This window comes from Salmo salar, chromosome ssa15 (genome assembly GCF_905237065.1).
Source record: "Salmo salar chromosome ssa15, Ssal_v3.1, whole genome shotgun sequence".
Classification (NCBI taxonomy): Eukaryota; Metazoa; Chordata; class Actinopteri; order Salmoniformes; family Salmonidae; genus Salmo; species Salmo salar.
In genome coordinates this window covers 4,486,155-4,504,330 of record NC_059456.1, presented here as the reverse complement: position 1 = coordinate 4,504,330, position 18,176 = coordinate 4,486,155, and the positions used below count along the sequence as shown (strand labels likewise).

Sequence of the window (18,176 nt, the reverse complement as noted above, 5' to 3'; positions counted from 1 at the left end):
AAGCATAATCCTTCTACCTCTGATGTTCAGTAGGCCTACTGTACCTCTACCTCTGAGGTTGTACTGATGGGCACAGCTGTCATACTGTTTTGTCTCTATGGGCTGGGGTTAAGGTTAGGGTTACTGTCAGGCCTACTGTACCTCTGCAAGCGCGGATGGTGGTGTTGAGGTAGTACTGATGGGCACAGCTGTCGTACTGGCACTCCCCGAACATCAGAACCTTGCCCGGGTCACGGCACGACGTACACACTCCTCCCATCTCACAGGACAGACACTGGCTGCCACACGCTGAAAGACACAGTATATCATGATGTTAAAAATGGAGATGAAGAGACAGGGTCCATATGCAAAAACCCCAGCAGACACTGTGGCAATAAACAATGATAGCCTGGTAAATGTAGTCTACAGTTCTGTAAAAACTGGGTGGAGGCAGAAAGCACTTTTTACCTCTGCAGCGTCTGTCTCCTTCGGCATAGTAACCCAGCGGGCAGGTGGGGGCACACAGCCCTGAGGTCAACAGAAAGCTGGGGGCGGGACAGGAAGTACAAGACAGAGGCCCCTCCCCACTACAGCCCTCACAGGAAGCATGGCATCCTGGGAGAAATAAACAGGAATGTCACTGAATTAACAAGCAACAAAACAGCTTAAACATAAACTAAGCAATGACTGGAATGAAATGTAATGATTAAATGTTTTGGCAGGAATTAAACCATGCAGAAAAACAAGAAGATGGGATGTAGTGAAGCCTGTTTATTGTTGACGTTTCAGCTCTTTCTCAAGACCAGTCTCTATAACCCATGTAGACAAATGTGTATCATTTTGGGTTTTCTGAGAGTTTTACAGAACAATGAAATGCATAAACAGTATCACACAGTTACATCCTTCCAATGTATGGAAGGTTAAATAAAACCTAAAACCAGCCTTTTCCAGGTTAAATAAAACCTAAAACCAGCCTTTTCCAGGTTAAATAAAACCTAAAACCAGCCTTTTCCAGGTTAAATAAAACCTCAAATCTAACACCAGCCTTTTCCAGGTTAAATAAAACCTAAAACCAGCCTTTTCCAGGTTAAATAAAACCTAAAACCAGCCTTTTCCAGGTTAAATAAAACCTAAAACCAGCCTTTTCCAGGTTAAATAAAACCTAAAATCTAACACCAGCCTTTTCCAGGTTAAATAAAACCTAAAACCAGCCTTTTCCTGGTTAAATAAAACCTCAAATCTAACACCAGCCTTTTCCAGGTTAAATAAAACCTAAAATCTAACACCAGCCTTTTCCAGGTTAAATAAAACCTAAAACCAGCCTTTTCCAGGTTAAATAAAACCTAAAATCTAACACCAGCCTTTTACAGGTTAAATAAAACCTAAAACCAGCCTTTTCCTGGTTAAATAAAACCTAAAACCAGCCTTTTCCAGGTTAAATAAAACCTAAAATCTAACACCAGCCTTTTCCAGGTTAAATAAAACCTAAAATCTAACACCAGCCTTTTCCAGGTTAAATAAAACCTAAAATCTAAAACCAGCCTTTTCCTGGTTAAATAAAACCTAAAACCAGCCTTTTCCAGGTTAAATAAAACCTAAAATCTAACACCAGACTTTTCCAGGTTAAATAAAACCTAAAATCTAACACCAGCCTTTTCCAGGTTAAATAAAACCTAAAACCAGCCTTTTCCTGGTTAAATAAAACCTCAAATCTAACACCAGCCTTTTCCAGGTTAAATAAAACCTAAAACCAGCCTTTTCCAGGTTAAATAAAACCTAAAATCTAACACCAGCCTTTTCCAGGTTAAATAAAACCTAAAACCAGCCTTTTCCAGGTTAAATAAAACCTAAAACCAGCCTTTTCCAGGTTAAATAAAACCTAAAATCTAACACCAGCCTTTTCCAGGTTAAATAAAACCTAAAACCAGCCTTTTCCAGGTTAAATAAAACCTAAAATCTAACACCAGCCTTTTCCAGGTTAAATAAAACCTAAAACCAGCCTTTTCCAGGTTAAATAAAACCAATACATCGTGAGCTGACAGGTGTGATTTGGGACTTCTATTGGAGAGGCAGTTTGTTCATATCTTCACAGTAAACCATCTTTGTTAATATAATTGTTCTCGACTTCCTCTATTGTCTTTGGTGTTTCTATCTGACAACACAGAGCATCTGTATTCTCCTCTGACAAGTCCTTCCCTTGTTAACACATGAATATACCTTGTGGTGTAGCAACTGCTATCACCCAGAGACAAATCTCCTATTGACAGAATACTACACGGATAAAGGAAAATGCAACATCCCATCTCTCTCTCTCATCCCATCTCTCTTATCCCATCTCTCTCTCTCTCTCTCTCTCTCTCGCTCTCCCTCTCCCCCTCTCTCTCTCCCATTTCCCTCCCTCTTCCCCCTCCTTTCCTCCCTCTCCCTCCCCCTCTCTCTCTCTTTCTCTCCCTTTCCCTCTCAATCCCTCTGGCCTAGGTGTGTCTGTTCGCATGCTTGCGTGTGAAATATAACTTACTCTTGCAGGCCCCGTGCCAGGGGTAGTGGCCGAGGGGACAGCGGGTGACACAGTGGTCTTCTAGCAACAGGGTCCTGACAGCCTTACACCACAGACACACACTGCCCACGCCCGTTTGTAGGTCCGCTGCACAGCGCAGGCAATCACTGTTGCATTCTGGGAACAGAGAGGGCAAAGGTCACACACAGCAGCTTACAAAAGGGGTCCCTCAAGGTTCAATATTCATATACTATCACCCCTATCATCCATGTCACCCCTATAATCACAATCACCCCAATCACCACTACCACCACTATCACCCCTGTCACCACTATTCCCCCTATCACCCTTATAAACACTATCACCCATATAAACACTATCACCCCTATAAACACTATCACCACTATCACCCCTATCACTACTGGCACCACTATCACCCTTATAAACACTATCACCCCTATAAACACTATCACCCCTATCACCCTTGTCACCCCTACCACCCATGTCACTCCTATAAAAACGATCACCCCTATCACCACTATCACCCCTATAAACACTATCACCACTGTCAAATCAAAATCAAATCAAATCAAATGTATTTGTCACATACACATGGTTAGCAGGTGTTAATGCAAGTGTAGCGACCGTGCAGTAATATCTAACAAGTAATATAACCTAACAATTTCACAACAACTACCTTATACACACAAGTGTAAAGGAATGAATAAGAATATGTACATATAAATATATGAATGAGTGATGGCTGAACGGCATAGGCAAGATGCAGTAGATGGTATAGAGTACAGTATATACATATGAGATGAGTAATGTAGGGTATGTAAACATTATATGAAGTGGCATTGTTTAAAGTGGCTAGTGATACATTTATTACATCAAGATGGCAAGATGCAGTAGATGGTATAGAGTACAGTATATACATATGGGATGAGTAATGTAGGGTATGTAAACATTATATGAAGTGGCATTGTTTAAAGTGGCTAGTGATACATTTATTACATCAAGATGGCAAGATGCAGTAGATGGTATAGAGTACAGTATATACATATGGGATGAGTAATGTAGGGTATGTAAACATTATATGAAGTGGCATTGTTTAAAGTGGCTAGTGATACATTTATTACATCAAGATGGCAAGATGCAGTAGATGGTATAGAGTACAGTATATACATATGGGATGAGTAATGTAGGGTATGTAAACATTATATAATATAAAGTGGCATTGTTTAAAGTGGCTAGTGATACATTTATTACATCAAGATGGCAAGATGCAGTAGATGGTATAGAGTACAGTATATACATATGGGATGAGTAATGTAGGGTATGTAAACATTATATGAAGTGGCATTGTTTAAAGTGGCTAGTGATACATTTATTACATCAAGATGGCAAGATGCAGTAGATGGTATAGAGTACAGTATATACATATGGGATGAGTAATGTAGGGTAAGTAAACATTATATGAAGTGGCATTGTTTAAAGTGGCTAGTGATACATTTATTACATCAAGATGGCAAGATGCAGTAGATGGTATAGAGTACAGTATATACATATGGGATGAGTAATGTAGGGTAAGTAAACATTATATAATATAAAGTGGCTAGTGATACATTACATCAAGTTTACCATTATTAAAGTGGGTGGAGTTGAGTCAGTATGTTGGCAGCAGCCACTCAATGTTAGTGATGGCTGTTTAACAGTCTGTCACCACTATCATCCATATAAACACTATCACCCATTTCACCCCTGTCACCCCTATCACCCATATCACCCATATCACCACTGTCACCCATATCACCCCTATCACCCCTATCACCACTGTCACCCCTATCACGGTCACCCAAAGGCCTAGATAATAAAGAATACCTCTTTATCTAATGATGTGACTGGCTAGCTGGCTGACTGACTGGCTGGCTGGCTGACTGGCTAGCTGGCTGACTACTGGCTGGCTGACTGACTGACTGGCTAGCTGGCTGGCTAACTGGGTAGCTGGCTGGCTGACTGTCTGGCTGACTGATTGACTGGCTGACTGACTGGCTGACTTGGTTTCTGGGGAAAATAATATTTGAGCCAGTCTGAGATGCTTATATTTCTTATCAGAGAGGGATAGAGAGAGAGAGAGAGAGACATTGCTTTGGCAATGTTAACATATGTTTCCCATGCCAATAAAGCCCCTTGAATTGAAAAGAGAGAGAGAGAGAGAGAGAGAGAATAGTGCAATGAGTGACTGGCAGTGTTAGACACCTTGAGCCAGTCTGACATGCTGTGGGTCAAAGAGTAAAGGAGATTGTAAAGGAGATTGCAAAGGATGGAGAGGGATCAGGGTTGGAGGTATAAGATTAGAGGATAGGAGAACCGATAACCATAATGTACGTTTTCTGTCTTTATTTTGGTTCAGCAGAGAGATGGGAGAGGAAACGAAGGATTTAAAGTTGGTCACACCCACATCAATCTATACAGACACCTTAAAGGTGTAAATGTGTGTGTGTTGATTAGCACAGGAAGGCCATAGAAGTTAAATGGTGCATGTCGTATTCACAAGCACAAGCACACACACACACACACACACACACACACACACACACACACACACACACACACACACACACACACACACACACACACACACACACACACACACACACACACACACACACACACAGTAGCTCCTCTCTGCTGTGCGGGCCTCTGTCTCTCCGTCTCTGCTGCACCTTCCCAGGTGAGACCTCCTCTCAGTGTGGCCTGGAGCCAACATCAACACACTAAAGACAAAACTCCTCCTACTGTTTCATATCCACAAATCAACCCTCCCTATATCACATTAAATCATATCAACCCTCCCCATGTCACATTAAATCATATCAACCCTCCCCATGTCACATTAAATCATATCAACCCTCCCCATGTCACATTAAATCATATCAACCCTCCCCATATCACATTAAATCATATCAACCCTCCCCATGTCACATTAAATCATATCAACCCTCCCTATATCACATTAAATCATATCAATCCTCCCCATGTCACATTAAATCATATCAACCCTCCCCATGTCACATTAAATCATATCAACCCTCCCTATATCACATTAAATCATATCAACCCTCCCTATATCACATTAAATCATATCAACCCTCCCTATATCACATTAAATCATATCAACCCTCCCCATGTCACATTAAATCATATCAACCCTCCCCATGTCACATTAAATCATATCAACCCTCCCCATGTCACATTAAATCATATCAACCCTCCCTATATCACATTAAATCATATCAACCCTCCCCATGTCACACTAAATCATATCAACCCTCCCCATGTCACATTAAATCATATCAACCCTCCCTATATCACATTAAATCATATCAACCCTCCCTATATCACATTAAATCATATCAACCCTCCCCATGTCACATTAAATCATATCAACCCTCCCCATGTCACATTAAATCATATCAATCCTCCCCATATCACATTAAATCATATCAACCCTCCCTATATCACATTAAAACATATCAACCCTCCCCATGTCACATTAAATCATATCAACCCTCCCCATGTCACACTAAATCATATCAACCCTCCCCATGTCACATTAAATCATATCAACCCTCCCCATGTCACATTAAATCATATCAACCCTCCCCACGTCACATTAAATCATATCAACCCTCCCTATATCACATTAAATCATATCAACCCTCCCCATGTCACATTAAATCATATCAACCCTCCCCATGTCACATTAAATCATATCAACCCTCCCCATGTCACATTAAATCATATCAACCCTCCCCATGTCACATGAAATCATATCAACCCTCCCCATGTCACATGAAATCATATCAACCCTCCCCATGTCACATTAAATCATATCAACCCTCCCCATGTAACATTAATTCATTTCAACCCTCCCCATTTCACTTCTTCCCACTAGGCAGAACACTAGTTACTAAGATTTATGAGAGGTTAATATCACAGCCACTCCAACTCCAAGTCTATTTTAAAGAGCTTTCTCACCACTAAAACAAATAGCCTTGGTGCTGAATTCTAAGAGTGGTGCTTCAGGGATAGATCGATAGAGAGAGAGAGAGAGAGAGAGAGAGAGAGAGAGAGAGAGAGAGAGAGAGAGAGAGAGAGAGAGAGAAAGAGAGCGAGTGTTGGGGGAAAAACATACAACATTATAAAATCCAAGTACACAAAAAACAAGTGTGGGGTTAAAATTGGCAAAAGCCACACACATTTCTTTCCACAGGGCTGTGGGGTGAGACAGGGATGCAGCTTAAGCCCCAGCCTCTTCACTATATATATCAATGAATTGGTGAGGGCACTAGAACAGTCTGCAACACCCGGCCTCACCCTACTAGAATCTGAAGTCAAATGTCTACTGTTTGCTGATGATCTGGTGCTTCTGTCACCAACCAAGGAGGGCCTACAGCAGCACCTAGATCTTCTGCCAGACCTGGGCCCTGACAGTAAATCTCAGTAAGACCAAAATAATAGTGTTCCAAAAAAGGTCCAGTCGCCAGGACCAAAATACAAATTCCATCTAGACACCGTTGCACACAAAAAACTATACATACCTCGACCTAAACATCAGCGCCACAGGTAACTTCCACAAAGCTGTGAACGATCTGAGAGACAAGGCAAGAAGGGCCTTCTATGCCATCAAAAGGAACATAAAATTCAACATACCAATTAGAATCTGGCTAAAAATACTTTAATCAGTTATAGAACCCATTTCCCTTTATGGTTGTGAGGTCTGGGGTCTGCTCACCAACCAAGAATTGACAAAATGGGAGAAACACCAAAATGAGACTCTGAATGCAGAATTCTGCAAAAATATCCTCTGTGTACAACGTAAAACACAAAATAATGCATGCAGAGCAGAATTAAGCCGATACCTGCTAATTATCAAAATCCAGAAAAGAGCCGTTCAATTCTACAACCACCTAAAAGGAAGCGATTCCCAAACCTTCCATAACAAAGCCATCACCTACAGAGAGATGAGCCTGGAGAAGAGTCCCCTAAGCAAGCTGATTCTGGGGCTCTCTTCACAAACACAAACAGACCCCACAGAGCCCCAGGACAGCAACACAATTAGACCCAACCAAAACATGAGAAAACAAAAGGATAATTACTTCACACATTGAAAAGTATTAACAAAACAACAGAGCAAACTAGAATGCTATTTGGCCCTAAACAGAGAGTACACAGTGACAGAATACCTGACCACTGTGACTGACGCAACTTAACGAAAGCTTTGACTATGTACACACTCAGTGAGCATAGCCTTGCTATTGAGAAAGGCCACCGCAGGCAGACCTGGCTCTCAAGAGAAGACAGGCTATGTGCACACTGCCCACAAAATGAGGTGGAAACTGAGCTGCACTTCCTAACCTCCTGCCAAATGTATGACCATATTAGAGACACATATTTCCCTCAGATTACACAGACCCGCAAATAATTTGAAAACAAATATTGGGTGAAATACCAGTGTGCAATCACAGCAGCAAGATTTGTGACCTGTTGCCACAAGAAAAGGGAAGTGAAGAACAAACACCATTGTAACTCATTTATTTATTGTACCTTTATTTAACTAGGCAAGTGAGTTAAGAACAAATTCTTATTTTCAATGACAGCCAAGGAACAGTGGGTTAACTGCCTTTTTCAGGAGCAGAATGACAGATTTGTACCTTGTCAGCTCGGGGATTTGAACTTGCAACCTTTCGGTTACTAGTCCAACACTCTAACCACTAGGCCCAATGTAATGTCTACTGTATTTCACTTGCTTTGGCAATGTGTTTCACATGCCAATAAAGGCAGTTGAATTGAATTGAGAGAGATAGATGAACTTAGAGAATAGACAGCTGAGGAGATCTGAGGATAGCTGAGTTTTTTTTATATGACTAGTCTCTACTGGCTCTTCTTGTTAGAGTAGAGAAGATACATCTGATGAAAGATTTAACACCAGATGCACAGCCATCAAAGATTAAACTGAGCTGGAAAAGAGTCTAGTCCAGAGCTGATAGATTCACCCTGCTTGATCCGTTAAATATTAAACGAGCTGAGCCATTTAGGAGCTGTTTACCATAATCTGAATCAGATTCGGGGTCACCTTGCAACAGAACAGTGCACATAGTAGTTCTGAGCAATTAAATGTCTGTTAGTTTTCGATTTTTAAACAAATAATTGACCGACTTTGGTTTAATTATTTAACATTCTATTTTGTTAGTTTTTCTTCTCTGAGCTCAATGTGCACATCGCACAGTTTGTCTAGAGATAAATCAGATCCAGACTGAACTATGCGATGTAGTAGGGAGTTGTAGTTTCCAACAGGCCAACATTCTACATAGCTTAGCGCATAAAACATAGTAATTAACTACAATGACCAAAATCCATTGCACATCTACTTGTCCGGTCTGTGTTTCTTTTACGCCTGCTACGGAAGAGACAGAAGAATGCATGATTATGAGGTGATATAGAGAGCAGCTGTTGCTTAGAGAGTTATCTCTACCTGAAAATACATGATCTAAGTGATTGATGGTTGTCATAAGTCATAATAGTGGGTTTGTCAGACAGCATAGGCAGCAGCTCTATAGAGATGAGATGATGACTTGGAATTAAATAATAACATTATCAAATAAAACGAATGTAATATACACAACAACTGAAATATTTTAATGGAATAAAGTGATTCAAATATATATGTATATAAGTCCTCTATTTACTAGTGCTGAGCGATTAGTGCTTTTTGGGGTCGGTTCGATTTCGGTTTGACTATTAAAAACATAATCACAGTAGTTAAATAAAGGTTAATATATATATATATATATATGATTATTTTTTAATAGTCAAACCGAAACCGAAACCGAAACGACCCCAAAAAGCACTAATCGCTCAGCACTAGTAATTAGAGGACGTATTCCTGAAAACAGAGGGGCGTCAGAATAGAGCCTTGCGGAACACTTTTTCTTTAGAGAAACAGTTAGAAGCTCTAGTAATGTCATCAAGGCGCTGTTTGTTCATCTCTTTAGGTCTTCTATTTTTCTTCTATCCTTCTCTCAAAAAGCTTCCAGAATATAACAGCGTCTATTCCATTCATATTTTCATTACAGTGTATCTCATTTTTATATGAGTAAGACTTAAAGGACATTTCTGTTCACAGAGGCAGTATGAAGCTGTACATGAAGCTCAGGACAACACCTTTAGCTATGCTAATAGAAGTACAAGCTGAAAACCCCTACTGTTAGGCACACAGAAAGATCTCTGTTCACTGGCCAAAATACTATATATATACAAAATATACAAAAAATACTATGTATGTATATATATATATATATATATATATACAAAATATACAAAAAATACTATATATATATATATATATATATACAACACTGTATATATAGAGAGAGAGAGAGTGAGGGAGATTTTAACTATCTGCACATCATTACAAACCTGTATATAGAAATAATATGACATTTGGAAATGTCTCTATTCTTTTGGAAGATTTGTGAGTGTAATGTTTACTGTACATGTTTTATTGTTTATTTCACTTTTGTATATTATCTACTTCACTTGCTTTGGCAGTGTAAACATATGCCACCCAAGCCAATAAAGCCCTGTGAAATTAATTGAATTGAGAGAGAGAAAGTAAAGAGTAAGTAATAACCATAGATTTATCCAAGTCTAATTCTCACCTCCTATAGCTTGAAGATTGTATAATAGTTGTGCGGAGGTTGTGGGGAGGTTATCTGAGGCGGCATGGGGGATGATACACTCCCTTTCGTTTATTTGAACAGTGAAGCTAAAAGGTTTAGTATTAGCATTTTGGATTTGAGATCAGATGGTTTATATGTGGCGACGGTAAAAAAATGGCACCTTTTATTTGAGGGTTATTTCATACATATCTGTTTTACCATTTAGAAATGAAATTACTTTATGTACAGTATCTAGTCCCCCCCAATTGAAGGTGTCATAAGTACTTGGCCAAATTCACTTATTGTGTATTTAAGTGGTCAAAAGTTTAGAATTTGGTCAAATATTCCTAGCATGCAATGATTACATCAAGCTTGTGACTCTACAAACTTGTTGGATGCATTTGTAATGTGGTTTGGATGTGTTTCGGGTTAGGTTGTGCCCAATAGAAATTAATGGTAAATAATGCATTGTGTGGGCCTCCCGAGTGCATCTCAGTGCTAGCTGTGTTACTAGAGATTCTGGGTTAGAGTCCAGGCTCTGTCTCAGTGGTCTAAGACACTGCATCTCAGTGCTAGCTGTGTTACTAGAGATTCTGGGTTAGAGTCCAGGCTCTGTCTCAGTGGTCTAAGGTACTGCATCTCAGTGCTAGCTGTGTTACTAGAGATTCTGGGTTAGAGTCCAGGCTCTGTCTCAGTGGTCTAAGGTACTGCATCTCAGTGCTAGCTGTGTTACTAGAGATTCTGGGTTAGAGTCCAGGCTCTGTCTCAGTGGTCTAAGACACTGCATCTCAGTGCTAGCTGTGTTACTAGAGATTCTGGGTTAGAGTCCAGGCTCTGTCTCAGTGGTCTAAGACACTGCATCTCAGTGCTAGCTGTGTTACTAGAGATTCTGGGTTAGAGTCCAGGCTCTGTCTCAGTGGTCTAAGGTACTGCATCACAGTGCTAGCTGTGTTACTAGAGATTCTGGGTTAGAGTCCAGGCTCTGTCTCAGTGGTCTAAGGTACTGCATCTCAGTGCTAGCTGTGTTACTAGAGATTCTGGGTTAGAGTCCAGGCTCTGTCTCAGTGGTCTAAGACACTGCATCTCAGTGCTAGCTGTGTTACTAGAGATTCTGGGTTAGAGTCCAGGCTCTGTCTCAGTGGTCTAAGGTACTGCATCTCAGTGCTAGCTGTGTTACTAGAGATTCTGGGTTAGAGTCCAGGCTCTGTCTCAGTGGTCTAAGGTACTGCATCGTAGTGCTAGCTGTGTTACTAGAGATTCTGGGTTAGAGTCCAGGCTCTGTCTCAGTGGTCTAAGACACTGCATCTCAGTGCTAGCTGTGTTACTAGAGATCCTGGGTTAGAGTCCAGGTTCTGTCTCAGTGGTCTAAGGTACTGTATCGTAGTGCTAGCTGTGTTACTATAGATTCTGGGTTAGAGTCCAGGCTCTGTCTCAGTGGTCTAAGACACTGCATCACAGTGCTAGCTGTGTTACTAGAGATTCTGGGTTAGAGTCCAGGCTCTGTCTCAGTGGTCTAAGACACTGCATCTCAGTGCTAGCTGTGTTACTAGAGATTCTGGGTTAGAGTCCAGGCGCTGTCTCAGTGGTCTAAGGTACTGCATCGTAGTGCTAGCTGTGTTACTAGAGATTCTGGGTTAGAGTCCAGGCTCTGTCTCAGTGGTCTAAGACACTGCATCTCAGTGCTAGCTGTGTTACTAGAGATTCTGGGTTAGAGTCCAGGTTCTGTCTCAGTGGTCTAAGGTACTGCATCACAGTGCTAGCTGTGCCACTAGAGATTCTGGGTTAGAGTCCAGGCGCTGTCTCAGTGGTCTAAGGTACTGTATCGTAGTGGTAGCTGTGCTACTAGAGATTCTGGGTTTGAGTCTAGGCTCTGTCGCAGCCGGCCGCGACCGGGAGACCCATGGGGCGGCGCACAATTGGCCCAGCGTCGTTCGGGTTAGGGGAGGGTTTTGACGGCAGGAATGTCCTTGTCCCATCACGCACTAGCGACTCCTGTGGCGTGATGGGACAAGGTGTAACGGTGTTTCCTCTGACACATTGGTGCGGCTGGCTTCTGGGTTAAGTGGGCGTTGTGTCAAGAAGCAGTGCGGCTTGGTTGGGTTGTGTTTCGGAGGACGCACAGACCTCGACCTTCGCCTCTCCCGAGTCCGTACGGGAGTTGCAGCGATGAGACAAGACTGTAACTACCAATTGGATACCACGGAATTGGGGAGAAAAAGGGGTAAAAAAAAAGTATGTAATGTGTCATTTTGGAGTCACTTTTATTGTAAATAAGAATCTAATATGTTTCTGAACACTTCTTCATTAATGTGGATGTTACCATGATTACGTATAATCATTAATGAATTGTGAATAATGATGAGAGAGGAAGTTACAGAGGCATAACTCTTAACTTTCTCGCACATTAGTATTCATTATTATTCACATTAACGTAGAAGTCACACGCATGGTGAAGTCATTGAATGTATGAGTGTCTGGCCATGCAGAAAAGATGAGTGTAGTCTCTCCGTGGCCCAGAAGTGTCAGCAGAAATATTTAATTGAACACTGTTTGGAGAACAGAGGAGAGGCAGGATAACTCCACTGTTTGGCTGAGTGGAGAACAGAGGAGAGGCAGGATAACTCCACTGTTTGACTGAGTGGAGAACAGAGGAGAGGCAGGATAACTCCACTGTTTGACTGAGTGGAGAACAGAGGAGGGGCAGGATAACTCCACTGTTTGGCTGAGTGGAGAACAGAGGAGAGGCAGGATAACTCCACTGTTTGACTGAGTGGAGAACAGAGGAGAGGCAGGATAACTCCACTGTTTGACTGAGTGGAGAACAGAGGAGAGGCAGGATTACTCCACTGTTTGACTGAGTGGAGAACAGAGGAGAGGCAGGATAACTCCACTGTTTTACTGAGTGGAGAACAGAGGAGGAGCAGGATAACTCCACTGTTTGACTGAGTGGAGAACAGAGGAGGAGCAGCATAACTCCACTGTTTGGCTGAGTGGAGAACATAGGAGGGGCAGGATAACTCCACTGTTTGACTGAGTGGAGAACAGAGGAGAGGCAGGATAACTCCACTGTTTGACTGAGTGGAGAACAGAGGAGAGGCAGGATAACTCCACTGTTTGGCTGAGTGGAGAACAGAGGAGGGGCAGGATAACTCCACTGTTTGGCTGAGTGGAGAACAGAGGAGAGGCAGGATAACTCCACTGTTTGGCTGAGTGGAGAACAGAGGAGAGGCAGGATAACTCCACTGTTTGGCTGAGTGGAGAACAGAGGAGAGGCAGGATAACTCCACTGTTTGGCTGAGTGGAGAACAGAGGAGAGGCAGGATAACTCCACTGTTTGGCTGAGTGGAGAACATAGGAGGGGCAGGATAACTCCACTGTTTGACTGAGTGGAGAACAGAGGAGAGGCAGGATAACTCCACTGTTTGGCTGAGTGGAGAACAGAGGAGAGGCAGGATAACTCCACTGTTTGGCTGAGTGGAGAACATAGGAGGGGCAGGATAACTCCACTGTTTGACTGAGTGGAGAACAGAGGAGGGGCAGGATAACTCCACTGTTTGACTGAGTGGAGAACATAGGAGGAGCAGGATAACTCCACTGTTTGACTGAGTGGAGAACATAGGAGGAGCAGAATAACTCCACTGTTTGACTGAGTGGAGAACATAGGAGGAGCAGGATAACTCCACTGTTTGACTGAGTAGAGAACATAGGAGGAGCAGGATAACTCCACTGTTTGACTGAGTGGAGAACATAGGAGGAGCAGGATAACTCCACTGTTTGACTGAGTGGAGAACATAGGAGGAGCAGGATAACTCCACTGAGTTCAAAACAACTGAGCGTATGTGTCTTAGAAGTACACTGAACAAAAATATCAACGCAACATGTAAAGTGTTGGTCCCATGTTTAAATAAAATATCCCAGAAATGTTCCATACTCACAAAAAGCTTATTTCTCTAAAATGTTTCATTTCTCTAAAATGCCCAAATTTGTCTACATCCTGTTAGTGAGCATTTTTTCCTTTGCCAAGATAATCAATCCACCTGACAGATGTGGCATATCAAGAAGCTGATTAGACAGCATGATTAATATCCAGCACACTGTGGTGGGGACAATAAAAGGCCACTCACTCTAAAATGTGAAGTTTAGTCACACAACACAATGCCACAGATGTCTCAAGTTTTGAGGTAGCGTGCAATTGGCACGCTGACTGCAGGAATGTCCACCAGAGCTGTTGGCAGAGAACTGAATGTTTATTTCTCTACCATAAGTTGCCTCCAACATCATTTTAGAGAATTTGGCACAACGTCCAACCGGCCTCAAAACCGCAGACCATGTGTAACCACGCCAGCCCAGGACCTCCGTCTTCTTCACCTGCGGGATCATCTGAGACCAGACACCCGGACTGCGGATGAAACTGTGGGTTTGCATAACCAAAGAATTTCATCACAAACCGTCTCAGGGAAGCTCATCTGCATGCTTTTCGTCCTCACCAGGGTCTGGACCTGACTGGACCTGTGCATTATCATGCTGAAACATCAGGTGATGGTGGCAGATGAATGGCACGACAATGGGCTTCAGGATCTTTTCACGGTATCTCTGTCGATTCAAATTGCCATCAATTAAATGCAATTGTGTTCGTTTTCCGTATCTTATGCCTGCCCATACCATAGCCCCACCGCCACCATGGGGCACTCTGTTCACAACGTTGACATCAGCAAACCGCTTGCCCACACAACGCCTTATACGCTGTCTGCCATCAGCCTGGTAGTTGAACCCGGGATTCATCCATGAAGAGCACACTTCTCCAGTGTGCCAGTGGCCATCAAAGGTGAGCAGTTCATAGATACCGTAATGAGATCCTGAGGTCCATTGTCGTGCCATTCATCCACCTGCCATCACCTCATGTTTCAGCATGATAAAGCACGGCCCCATGTCGCAAGGATCTGTACACAATTCCTGGAAGATGAAAATGTCCCAGTTCTTCCATGGCCTACATACTCACTAGACAACCTTATGGGTCCTGGTCAAACATAGTGCCCCCATTGAGCATGTTTGGGATGCTCTGGATCGACGTGTACAACCACGTGTTCCAGTTCCTGCCAATATCCAGAAACTTCGCACAGCAATTGAAGAGGAGTGGGACAACATTCCACAGGCCACAATGAACAGCCTGATCAACTCTATACAAAGGAGATGTGTCGCGCTGCATCAGACAAATGGTGGTCACACCAGATACTGACTGGTTTTCTGATCCACACCCTTACTTTTTGTTTAAGGTCTCTGTGACCAACAGATGCATATCTGTATTCCCAGTCAAGTGAAATCCATAGATTAGGACCTAATGAATTTATTTAAATTGACTGAATCCCTTATATGAATTTTAACTCAGTAAAATATTTGAGTTTATATTTTTGTTCAGTGTACTTTTCACATACAAACATTATATGTCCGAACAATTACACCTCCCAAAAATCACACTGACAATGGGGTAGAAGGTTTATTTTGATTGGTGATTTTCTACATTTACCAGAGTGCCATCAGTAGCCTGATTTCAGATGTAAACAGGATTATTAGGGAAATGGTTATTCTTGCAAAGCATGTAAACATTCTAAACAAACTATTATTATAATCTCACTATCCACAGTAATCATATTATTGCGTGAACGTACCCGTGCTCAGTGATTGTTTTCATGTGAATGGCAAGGGACAGTGGATATTGTTTATGATTCAACTTTGATCATCACACTTATTCAAGTAGTCCTTGAAAAGTTTCCTAAACAAAGACATTTCTCCAGGGGATTGTCATAAAGTTTCCTTAACTAGACATTTCTCCAGGGGATTGTCATAACGTTTCCTTAACTAGACATTTCTCCAGGGGATTGTCTTAAAGTTTCCTAAACAAAGACATTTCTCCAGGGGATTGTCTTAAAGTTTCCTAAACAAAGACATTTCTCCAGGGGATTGTCTTAAAGTTTCCTAAACAAAGACATTTCTCCAGGGGATTGTCTTAAAGTTTCCGAAACAAAGACATTTCTCCAGGGGATTGTCATAAAGTTTCCTTAACTAGACATTTCTCCAGGGGATTAAAATAAAGCTTCCTAAACAAAGACATTTCTCCAGGGGATTGTCTTAAAGTTCTTAATTGCTCTGAAAAAATTAAGTCAAACTTCAGAAATCCTTCAGTAATTTATTGATATCTTGAACCCATCCACCCACACACACACTACACCACCCTACCCCCAACACACACATTAACCCCACCCCACCCCAACACACACTACCTTACCCTGGCAGTATCCTTGGGGGTGTAGGAACTCTCCCTCAGGACAGCTGGTAGTGCAGTACCCGTTGTGGAATTTGGCCAGGGGTGGGCAGGACACACAGTCAGCCTTGGACGGCCCGCTACACTCCTGGCAGGACGGGTGGCACCCTGGGAGAGGGAGACGTTGTGGGGAGGAGGTGAGGAGAGAGGGGGAGGAGGGTGTGGGGAGGAGGTGAGGAGAGAGGGAGGAGGAGGTGAGGAGAGAGATCAAATCATGAGAAAACAAAAAGATAATTACTTGACACATTGGAAAGAATTAACAAAAAAAACGAGGAAACTAGAATGCTATTTGGCCCTAAACAGAGAGTACACAGAATACCTGACCACTGTGACCGACCCAAACTTAAAGAAAGCTTTGACTATGTACAGACTCAGTGAGCATAGCCTTGCTATTGAGAAAGGCCACCGTAGGCAGACCTGGCTCTCAAGAGAAGACAGGCTATGTTCACACTGCCCACAAAATGAGGTGGAAACTGAGCTGCACTTCCTAACCTCCTGCCAAATGTATGACCATATTAGAGACACATATTTCCCTCAGATTACACAGACCCACAAAGAATTCGAAAACAAACCCGATTTTGATAAACTCCCATATCTACTGGGTGAAATACCACAGTGTGCCATCCCAGCAGCAAGATTTGTGACCTGTTGTCACAAGAAAAGGGCAACCAGTGAAGAACAAACACCATTGTAAATACAACCCATATTTATGATTATTTATTTTCCCTTTTGTACATTAACCATTTGTACATCGTTACAACACTGTATATATACATAATATGACATTTGTAATGTCTTTATTCTTTTGGAACTTCTGTGAGTGTAATGTTTACTGTTCATTTTTATTGTTTATTTCACTTTTGTATATTATCTACTTCACTTGCTTTGGCAATGTTAACATATGTTTCCCCATGCCAATAAAGCCCCTTGAATTGAGATGAGAGTGGGAGGAGGGGGGGTCGGGTCGAGGAGAGGGGGGGGGTCTGTTGGTTGCTCAGAAAACTAGACCAACTTCCCTCAAAGAACACAACATCGTGTGAAGACCGACAACAAAGACTTAGTAGGAGACCTCAAGATGGTCGGTTTCTGAAAGGTCAACTCCCTGCAGGTTTAAGATGGTAAACGAGGCGTTGCTAACGAATGGCTCCACATCGCACCCTTCTGCTAATTCCATTAAAGTAAGGAGTCTGTGGTGAAAGCCCAGTGAGCTGTTAAAGCACCAGTTGGTGATTAAGACTTGTGATCCAAATGGCTCCCTATTTCCTATTTAGCCCATAGGGCTCTGATCAAAAATAGTGCACGATATAGGGAACAGGGTGCATTTTGGGACACCCTTACTTTAAGTACTGCAGACTGTTTAAAAGGAGAAGCTTAGCCCAGAAATATTGAACTGCTGAAATAAATGGTCTTTCCACAGTAACTTCAAATGTATTCTGTTTGTCTTCGAGTTCTTAAAGTGGGTGAGAATGATAATGTTTCCCTCTGTGATTCCGATTCGGCCTCAGGGAAATACTCAGTGAATGTACTTTTGATATTCGATGTGGAACGAATGAATCGTATCGACAACTCACATACAGTAGCGTTTCCATGCTAAACAGTACAGTAACAAATCCACGATGACTGTTTCTACAACAGCTCGAAGTGCTGCTTGTGC

The 18,176-nt window shown here is 42.2% G+C and overlaps 1 protein-coding gene across 4 annotated transcripts in view; it reads right to left on the bottom strand.

The window, feature by feature from the left end:
- The window catches only part of LOC106570894 (extracellular matrix organizing protein FRAS1), a 364,444-nt gene that overhangs the window by 147,776 nt on the left and 198,492 nt on the right, over positions 1-18,176 (bottom strand). For all 4 annotated transcript variants that reach the window (XM_045695383.1, XM_045695380.1, XM_045695381.1 and 1 more), the window contains exons 19-22: positions 16,487-16,630; positions 2,498-2,653; positions 448-594; positions 142-288 (exon numbers count right to left, since the gene is read on the bottom strand). In XM_045695383.1, the coding sequence (XP_045551339.1) occupies positions 142-288; positions 448-594; positions 2,498-2,653; positions 16,487-16,630 (594 nt within the window). The remainder of the gene's footprint in view (positions 1-141; positions 289-447; positions 595-2,497; positions 2,654-16,486; positions 16,631-18,176) is intronic.